The sequence below is a fragment of the Halyomorpha halys genome, unplaced genomic scaffold (genome assembly GCF_000696795.3).
Source record: "Halyomorpha halys isolate HHAL.00 unplaced genomic scaffold, Hhal_1.1 Scaffold880.1, whole genome shotgun sequence".
In the NCBI taxonomy this organism is placed as follows: domain Eukaryota; kingdom Metazoa; phylum Arthropoda; class Insecta; order Hemiptera; family Pentatomidae; genus Halyomorpha; species Halyomorpha halys.
Window position 1 is genome coordinate 205130 of NW_027107748.1, and position 10306 is coordinate 215435.

Sequence of the window (10306 nt, forward strand, 5' to 3'; positions counted from 1 at the left end):
AGAGAGAGAGAGAGAGAGAGAGAGAGAGAGAGAGAGAGGTTTTTTTCGAGCATTAAATTTTTAAAAAAATTAGTATATTACTTTTCAAGAATTCACTTATACCCATAATCCACTGCTTTATTCTTTATTACGCCTGAACAAGAACTTGATAATGCACAAAGAAGCCCGAAACTCCTTTGTCCGTTATCAAGTTTTTATTATCAATTTCTTGATATATGTAATTTTAAATTGAAAATCATTTTTGGAGGATAATCATTTCCAAAATGGATATAAGTCCTTTGTTTATTAAAAAGCTTTTTTTTTTCATTAGTGCTGTTTTCAAAGAATGTTGCCTTTTAAATTTCACTTTTTTCTTTCTGTCCATTTTTATATCCAAAGCTTTGGCAAATAAAATCTAATACTATAGCTGTAGGATTAAAACTTATTATTTATACTTAAATTATATTTCAAATTTTATTTTTTTCCTCCTCCTTCTTTTCACAGAAAGTTATATTACTTTTTCTTTATTCATTCTCACCTTCTTTACATAGCGGAACAACACGTTATCGAATAAATACTTTTTAACTATACTATCTTCTTCATAATTTGAAATAATATGATCAATCATTTATATATATAATATTTAAAAAATAATTCAGATATCAGCAAACTACACCTTAAATTTTAAAGCGCACTAAAAAAAAAACTTGCAAATGGAAATATGTGTTTTATTCTTATATAATAATATCGGGTATATATTTACATCCAACCTAAAAAATATACAAATGAATAAATTAAATAATATTCTCGTTAACTTATATCTTTTTTAAATTAATGTGTGTCCTTCTTCGATTTTATAGGAAGTCAATATTGAAAAGTCAATGGGACTATGAGTTCCTGATTAGTGTTATTTTTATTAAAAAATAATACATTTGTAATTTCATATGATGTTTCATGAATTGAAAAATGTTATTTTTTAAAATGGAGCAATCTTATTTCGTAGATGCCACTTAACTGTGAATCACAGTTCTTTTCCATCATTCGTGCGCGCCAAGGTGAAACATTTCCCTCGGACTGGAGAGAGCGAAAACAGTCATCTCATTTCTTCCATTAGAGGCATTGTGGAGAAAAAATTCCAGATCAGGCCTATGACTGATTTTTTGTCCTTTTGTGATAAATACATTGGAAGTAGAGGATCAATAAAATTTGGAAATATATCTATAAACTCGGCACATGGCAAAAGTGAATCAAGTCCCCTATTGTGTTATGTCCTCTATTAATATGTATTTATTGAATTATTAAAAATTAAAATCTGTACAACTGTATAACTCATGAAGAGTCAGGGCCTCACTTTGTAAAGAAGTACTGTTACTAGACCATCGGTTGTGCAAGGAGGTGATTTGGTCAGCATCATGCTCCACCGCCAGATATGTAACCAATTTAAGAGGCTGGATGGGCCCCAGGTATTGAGTTATTAATTCATAGAGAACTGCTTTATTCATCCATGCTGGCCAAATACATCGCATTGATAAATTACACAGCATACTAATCAATTCGTGATCGGACATATAAAAAATAACTCATAAAAATTTGATGAGGTTAATAAACAATTGAATGTAATTTATATTAAATTATCATATTATAATACAACGTTTCGGTACCACTGCACCATATTCAAGTACTTAAACCTCATAATTTGAATTTCATATATGAAAGTACATGAATATGGGACAGTGGTCCCGAAACGTTGTACTATAATATGATAATTTAATATAAATTACATTCAATTGGAAGTTTATTAACCTCAACAAATTTTTATGAATTGACTTACCAGACTTCCTAAAGAGAAAATCCAAAATAAAAAATAACACATATTTACATGATATAGTAAAAACTAAAACATTTTTTTCCCCCACAGTTTCCTTCTACAATCAATTCCAGTCTACATACTAAATACAAATATTTCAATTCATTCCTTTTTTTCCCCCTTTCTTGTCCCTTCCATTTCACCATCTCACAATTTTTTATTTCATTTGATCGACAAATTCACTCTCCCGAATTCTCCCTCTCAGATCCTCCCCAGTGACCCGTTAAACAAATTCACTATTAGACAGCAATGTAAGATCAAACCAGAGAAATAATAGTCACAGCAGAAGATCAGTTCACAGTAAAACAAACAAATAAATACATTTTACAAAAACAAAACTAATACATAGATTTAAAGGAAAATATAATAAAAAGTTGGTTAAAAGAAATACTTGACTGGATAAATAAGTTTTAAAAAAAATATATATAAAAAAAGCTGAAATTATATGTTTTTTTGAAAATTTAATTCCAGATTTAAGAGGAAATACAGTTTGGAGGTCCTATGAGTCCAAATAACAAAGCATCACATAAATTTCTCAATGTGTGCGTTGAGAATTTGTTTGTGTGAACGTAGTATAAATTTTATAAAATTTGATTAACTACTTTCGCTTACTAGTCATCTTTAAAAAAAAAATCATCAAAAAAAAAGAACATCACAAAAACGAAAATATCTTTCTATGATTGAATCTTGTAATGGAGAAAGATTTGGAACCTGGCACTCGATCTTCAATTCTTCTTGATTCCCATTCCATTTTAACTTCTTTCTTGTAATGAAAACCACCTAGTTTTCTGACAAATCTCCTAGAAGATAAAAATTTTTTGGAGAAGATGGTCGAGGGGTGCGGTCAGCAAAAAGGACATAAATAAATAAAACATTATTTATTTATGCCGTTCTTACCCCTGTAGAACAGATTCGTTATCTTGGAAAACGACTAACCTGGAATCCTCACACAAGACTGAAAAGACAGGAAACTGCACGCAGATTCCGACTATTACAGCACTTACTAGACAAACGGTCTAAACTTCCAATCCATTACAAAAGACTGATCTACATGGCAATAATAAGGCCCATCTGGACATATGGAGTTGAGCTTTGGGTCTCCACTAAACCTTCGAATTCCTCTCGTATCCAATCTTTACAATCCAAAATCCTTCGTAAAATCCTCAATGCTCCTTATTTTGTTACTAATAAAACCATCCATAAAGACCTAAATGTTCCTTATGTAACCGATCTAACCCGAACCCGATATTATTCCTTCCATAATAAACTCCCTAACCACCCAAACCCACTTGTTTTTAACCTTGCTTCCTCTTCCATTTCTTACTGTTTTTAGAGTTCTACTACTGGGTAGTTCTCTACATCATGTATCATATCATTATGTCATTATGATCAAATTTACTGGTTGTATTTTTTTATACAGTTGAAAATATCAATAAATAAATAAAAAAAAATGTATGCCGTTGTTTCGTCCTGAGTTTCAGGTATTCATCAGAGAGGTTATTAGGGAATTCTGGCTAAAACTGCAGTTTAAGCAGTCTCTATGTAAGTTTTAGCTAAATATTAATATTTTCCCAACTTTAGGCCAAATTGTTCTTGTCGAAATATAGGTGTAACAAGGAAAATACGTTTGCACTTGAAATTTAAAATTCACGATATTTTTCAGGAAATTATCCTTTGTCTGTATATTTCTATTGTGTAATTACATTATAACTATATATTTATAATCTTAAAATTCTTTCTTGAGACTGGCAATTTTTTACTAAATAATTCAAAACACTATCCAAATTATAGTCTCAAAAAGTTTATTTCTTTTACACGTCCAAATTTAATTACTAATATTAAATTACTTTAAAGGTAATTAAAGTGTATTAATGGTGGTTAAAGAGAAATAATTTTGACTGTGATTTTTAATGGATATTTGACTTATTGGATATAAATGTTTTGACCTGGGCAGAATAGCCTGTATGAAGTTTTTGGAGTGGTTAAATGATATGTTTCATAGTGAATTAAGATTGTCTCTGAAGATGGCCGAATTGGCCGAAACGTTGGACGTGTAAAAGAAATAAATTTTTTGAGACTATAATTTGGATAGTGTTTTGAATTATTTAGTAAAAAATTATAACTATATTTCAAGGTTAATGGTCTGCCTATGGTGAATCATAATCGATCTCCATGTTGTATAGATTTCAACATGGAGATCGATTATGATAAACCCGATCCACTGAGTTAACTCATTCAGAATTTTAAAACCACTCACGTTTTTTATTGACTTTTATTAAAAATCCAGTAAGAATCGATAATGTGATTCGTCAATTCTCTATGAACTTCTCTCTCATTGGTACTCTGCTACTTGGGCAAAAAATATTTATATTTGAAGCTAATAGCTAAAGTTGCCATGGATACGAACCTTATTCATGAATGAACAATTGATTAATAAATATCATATTCATTGAAATTTTAGCTATTAGTTTCATAGTTGACCAGCTCTGATACAGATACCGTTCGCTCTGAGCATTGTACTCTATGGATCACTCTAGATATATCCAAATAAAAAAAAAAGTTATATAACCAGTGGAACGAGGAAAACGTGTCCCCACGTGCGCGCGCACATGCCGTTGTCCTGACAGCTTCACATGTGTTTATCACACATACTATTTAATAATAATTCTGAACCGATATTATGAAAATAACTCAAATAATTTTGTATATTTTTTAGGTAATGAAAAGGATAATCAGAAAAAAAAAACATTATTTTAAATAAAATCGAAGAGTTAGAAGAAAAAATCTTCCTAAATACGTTCCCAAGTTTTTTGCAGATGGGTTCGTGTTGAAGTTATCAATATAATTTTTTTTTTTTCGAAAAAGAAATCTAAAGCCCGTAAAATTCGTTTTATTTTTATTTTGCCAAAAAGTTTGCAATTTAGGGGGTCTCAAAATGGGATTAAAAAATATAAATTTGTTCTTTGTTGTTGTTCCAACAACAAAACAGTTTCACTAAACTGTTAAAACACTAATAACTGATGCATCCAGGAGTATAATATAGAAACGAAATAATTTCAATAATGAACTGGGGTGTAGAAGTAAAAACAAAATTAAAATGACCAAAGATAAAGGGCTGAAACGTCACTAAACTGTCAAAAAAATATATTCTTAGTATATATATATTCTTGTTAGTATCGACAAGAAACTGCACGTAGATTTCGATTACTACAACGCGATGACAAACGCTCTAAAGTTCCCCTTCACTACAAAAAACTACTCTATACTATGATAATCAGACCAATTTGGACACATGGTTAGACTGATAACAACACCTTATAAAGCCACAAGGCAATCAAAGGGAGAATACTCAGTAAAAGCATGTATAATGCATTTCATGTATTATATATGTATGATGTACTAATTTATATTAATTAAAAAAAAAAAGAGGCATACAAAATTAAGCTATGAAACTTAAGCAAACCATCAAATTCCTCCTGTATCCAATCTTTACAATCCAAAATCCTTGACGCTTCTTATTAAGTCACAAATAAACTCATCTATAAAGCATCCTCATTCCTGCAGATTTGGCCCGAAATAGATTTACCTAATTTCATTCCAAACTTCTTACCCATTAGTTCTTGATCTCTCATCCTTAACAATCCCTGATAATCCCTCCGAGGCCTATGAAAAAAAGATGGCCACATGACCTTCTAATTTAAATTAATATTTAAAGTACCTCAATTGGGTGGTTTCTTCCCAAGATTAACAAGTTTTCGAAAGTTTCCTTAAATTAAATTATTGTATTTTTTTTTTTTGTACAGTTGTAAATTTTAATAAATAAATATAAATGTTTTCTTATATAGTGATATTTATTCATTTATTTTGTTTGATTTAGTCCTAAGAAAATTTATTTCTCAATTGTTAATAATTTAATAATTAATCCCACTAAAAAATAAACAACCATAATGAATTTATTCATAATAAAAATTAAATAATGGAGTTATATTGATATAATAAAAATTTCTAATATTGACTAGTGATGAATTAGTTTATAATTTTATGTAATTATTCCACTTATGTTAAGTATTATCAATACAGTGAACAATATATAATGTAGTTATTTATTGTATATTATATGCTAACCTTAAAAATTAAGGAACAGTCCAATCCATAAGAAACGGTGGAAGGAGAGGAGTTGTCGAGCAGCATGTCTGGAGCCGAGTGTACTGCGATCTGTCCAACCTAAGATCCCTCATATATAATCTCTTCCACCATCCTCTTCATACATACTTCAACACATTTAAAATTCAAACAGACTGTTTTTTTCTCAGAAAGTGTCAGTCAATACCATTTGTCATTCAAACTTAAACATTAGATATTCTAAGAGCAGTATAATTCACGGTCACATCCAGGAAGAGTTTATAAGGATACGCTCTGAGTCTCGGTCTAGAAAAACGTATAAAAATTAGTTTTAACTAATGTGAACTTCTACATAATAGGCACTCACGAAGGGGTTACCATAAAATGATTTTTACAACTATCTAAAAAAATAATAATTCAAGCATTATTCAAGGAAAATATTGACTAACCATCTTTTATTTATTTTTATTATTTTTTTTTTTGGTTGATACTACAGACTTTGTAGACCTTTGGCCACGTCTGCCTCCCTTGGGCTATTGATTTCCAGTTTGATACATGCAGCTCTATTGCATCTTTGTCGATTCTGCCCGATCCATTTGGCCTCCCAAGTGATTTCAACTATACTGTCATTCATTATGTAGAGGTGTCCTGATGGATTGCTTCGAGCCACATGTTGTTACTATCAGATATTGATTGACCAGTCTCTGCAAGCAGTTCACTCTTAGTTCTTCTCCTCCATGTCTTAAGGTTCTGATCCCAGATAGCTCCTGTAACTGTTAGCAGAACTGTTTTGCCTTCAAAATTTTGTTCTTGAACTCTGAGTTTGCATATTTTTATTTTACGATTGCGTTATATTATCTATTCTAGATTTTATTTCCTAAGAATAATCTTCCTTTATAGTATTAACAATATTCAATATATTTTTTATTATTAATTAAATCTATTCCTTTTTGTTTTTATTAGAATTTTTTTCCAAATGATTAGAAATCAACATGTGAATTTATTTTGGCAAATATCACGAAAACTATAGCTCATACGAAAATAAATGCTATAAACTAATTTATAGTAAATAAAACTAGCTTTTATTCGAGTGCTGACTGATAGTTTCGAAGATATATAATTTTTATTAAACCGAAAGTATTCTCCCAAAAACTAGAAATCAACATATTGTAAATTTATGTTGGCAAATATCATGAACAGACCAATTTGGACATATGGAATTGAGCTCTGGGGCTCCACCAAACCATCAAATTCCTCCCACATCCAATCCTTACAATCCAAAATCCTTGATGCTTCTTATTACATTGCAAATAAACTCATTCACCAAGATGTTAACATCCCATTCTTTGCAGAATTGGCCCAAAACAGATATGCGGCTTTTCATTCCAAACTCCTTAACCGTCCTAACCCATTAATTCTTAATCTTTCATCCTTAACAACCTCTGATGATCCTCCGAGACGTCTGAAAAGAAGATGACCACGGGACCTTATAGTTTAAATTAATGAATGGAATATGGTTCGGGTGCGGTAAAAAAAAACTCAAATAGTAAATAATTACACTATTTTTATTGAGACAACGTTTCGCCCCATGTTGCAGGGCTTCGTCAGGGCTAAAAAAGATACAAACACTTGACATAGTTACAAAAAGGAATAAAGAAAAAACATAAGTGGAAAATAACAGGGGTATAAAATCTTACTTTTCATATTATACCCCTGTTATTTTCCACTTATGTTTTTTCTTTATTCCTTTTTGTAACTATGTCAAGTGATTGTATCTTTTTTAGCCCTGACGAAGCCCTGCAACGTGGGGCGAAACGTTGGCTCAATAAAATAGAATAATTATTTACTATTTGAGTTTTTTTTTTACCGCAACCGGACCATATTCCATTCATCTATACACACGGTCAATCAATAATCTACCAGAATTTAAATTAATGTTTGAAGTACCACCAAAGGCTGGTTCCTTCCCATGATTTTCAAGTGTATATGAAACATACAACATATTTACTTATTGTATTATTTTGTACAGTTGTAAATTACATTAACTAAGTAAATTTAAAAAATATATATATATCATGAAAACTATTGCTCATACAAGTATAAATGTCAAACTATTTTAGTAGAGTACATTAAAAGTACGTCAAATTATTCCTGGGATATAGATTTCCCAAACCAAATTTACTAAATACTAATATTTCACTACATTATGAAATGTTGCTTTCTAATAAGGCATACGTCGGAAACTATTGAACGTAAATAACTCTTTCAGAGCTCATATTTTAGCAAATTTATTCTTATTTATATGATATATGTTTTGTGATAAGAGATAGTTGACAGTAGATGAATTATATAAGGAGCAGATGGTTGGTTGGTGCAGTCAAAATATGTTGAAATAATTTATTTAATCGTGCCAACGTTTCGGCTAGAGTTTCTAGCCTTCATCAGGGCTAAGAACAGAACAAGATAACCAATGGATACAATAATCAAATAATTCTACTGAATGAAATTAATAAAATTAAAGTGATGAAAGAAATGGAAAATAGAATGTATATATAGGTAATTGAATAAATAAGTAAAAATGAGGCCTAGTTGTTTTAGTCGTAGCTTTGGTATGGTGTACTGATCCGCACCAATTATAATTAAATTTGTGGCAATTTAAACAAATTATAATTGCCACAAATTTAAAATTATAATTGGTGGGGATCAGTTCACCATACCAAAGCTATGACTAAAACAACTAGGCCTTACCAAAGCCAACAAACAACGGGCGTTGATGACCAGGCTGTTAAACGCCCTTTCAAAACTAACAAACAAACAACAATAAGTAAAAATAACATTATAAAATAATATACAATTTTATGTTATTTAATAATAGATGTTTGATTAGGTTTTTTAGTGTTTCAGGTTGATTGAAAGTTATGGAGGTCTGAATAAAAAATTAATTTTTTTAAGGTATTGAAACAGCTGCTATTTTGGTAGGGAGCTTGATTTTAAAATTTTAATTAAATGAATTAACTAATTAAAGTCATTTTCACAGACTCTCATTACTTTATTGTCAATGCGAAATTAATAAAACTGTCATCAAAGTTTTCATGTCTATTTTTTCACACATGCTCTCGGACTAAAGTCGTTTAAGGAAACACAAAGGGAATATTCCGTAGACTCAGAGGGGACTCATCACTTTCACGATAATTGCAAACTATGCCGCAATAATTCATTCATTTCTTAGAATACAGCCTGAATCTTTAGAGGTTTCCAGGCTAATGTAGTTCTAGATATAATAACGGATTACTCACTAGGATACTATTTTATAAACGGTAAAAAAAATTCCATAACGTGAATTATAAATATTTGTATAAAGAATTAATTAAATTGTTTTTTTTTAATAATTTATTCATAGTTATTTACAACTGCATACACATATATACAACAAGTAAATTTGCTGTAGGTGACATAGTGACATGATAAAAACATGTGGAGAATCTAACCACTGATAGAACTCCAATAACATTTCTAGAGGAGAAGATCTCGAGGCCATCTTCTTTTCAGACGCCTAGGAGAATTATTAGGTTATGTACGAGAAGCCAGGTTAGAAACAAGTGGATTTGGGAAGTTTATTATGGAAAGAACGGTATCTGGTTCTGGTCAAATAAGCAACATATGGAACATTGAGGTCCTGATGGATGACTTGATTCGTGACAAAGTAAGGAGCATTAAGGATTTTACAAAGGATTAAGGATTGGATTCTGGAGGAATTTGATGGTTTAGTGGAGCCTATCTTACACTATCAACTATGATATAAACATTACAGATAAGATTTTATCCATTTAAGCCTCAAATAATTATTTATTCCTTTACAAGTCCGACGTTTCGGCCATTCTCAGGGACAATATTAAGTATAAAATCCCACCTCACATCAAAATTTAAAAATGTTTTGCAGGCTTCTCTGCCCAGGCCATTAATTACGAGTCAAATCACCCTATTTTTTCACAATATATATTTTTAAAACTTTTAATTTTAGATTAACTTACACTATCAACTATGATATAAACATTACAGATAAGATTTTATCCATTTTAGCCTCAAAACATTAATTACTCCTTTATAAGTCCGACGTTTTGTCCAATTCGGCCATTTTCAAGGACAATCTTATGTATAAATTCCCATCTCACATCCAAATTTAAAAATGTTTTGCAGGCTTTCTGCCAAGGCCATTAATTACGAGTCAAATCACCCTATTTTTTCACAATATCATTAATTTTTGATTAACTTACACTATCAACTATGATATAAACAATTTTTTTTTTATAATTTATTTATTGATATTTACAACTGTAT

At 30.3% G+C, this 10306-nt stretch overlaps 1 protein-coding gene across 3 annotated transcripts in view; it reads right to left on the reverse strand.

Moving 5' to 3' along the window:
* The window catches only part of phtm (phantom), a 109166-nt gene that overhangs the window by 86070 nt on the left and 12790 nt on the right, over positions 1 to 10306 (reverse strand). The window contains exon 1 of one of the 3 annotated variants that reach the window (XM_014430358.2): positions 5972 to 6103. The exons of the other annotated variants lie outside the window; for them this stretch is intronic. Within the exon in view, the coding sequence (XP_014285844.1) occupies positions 5972 to 6037 (66 nt within the window). The 5' untranslated portion in view covers positions 6038 to 6103. Of the gene's footprint in view, positions 1 to 5971; positions 6104 to 10306 lie in introns of those variants that run through there. 3 annotated transcript variants of the gene reach the window in all.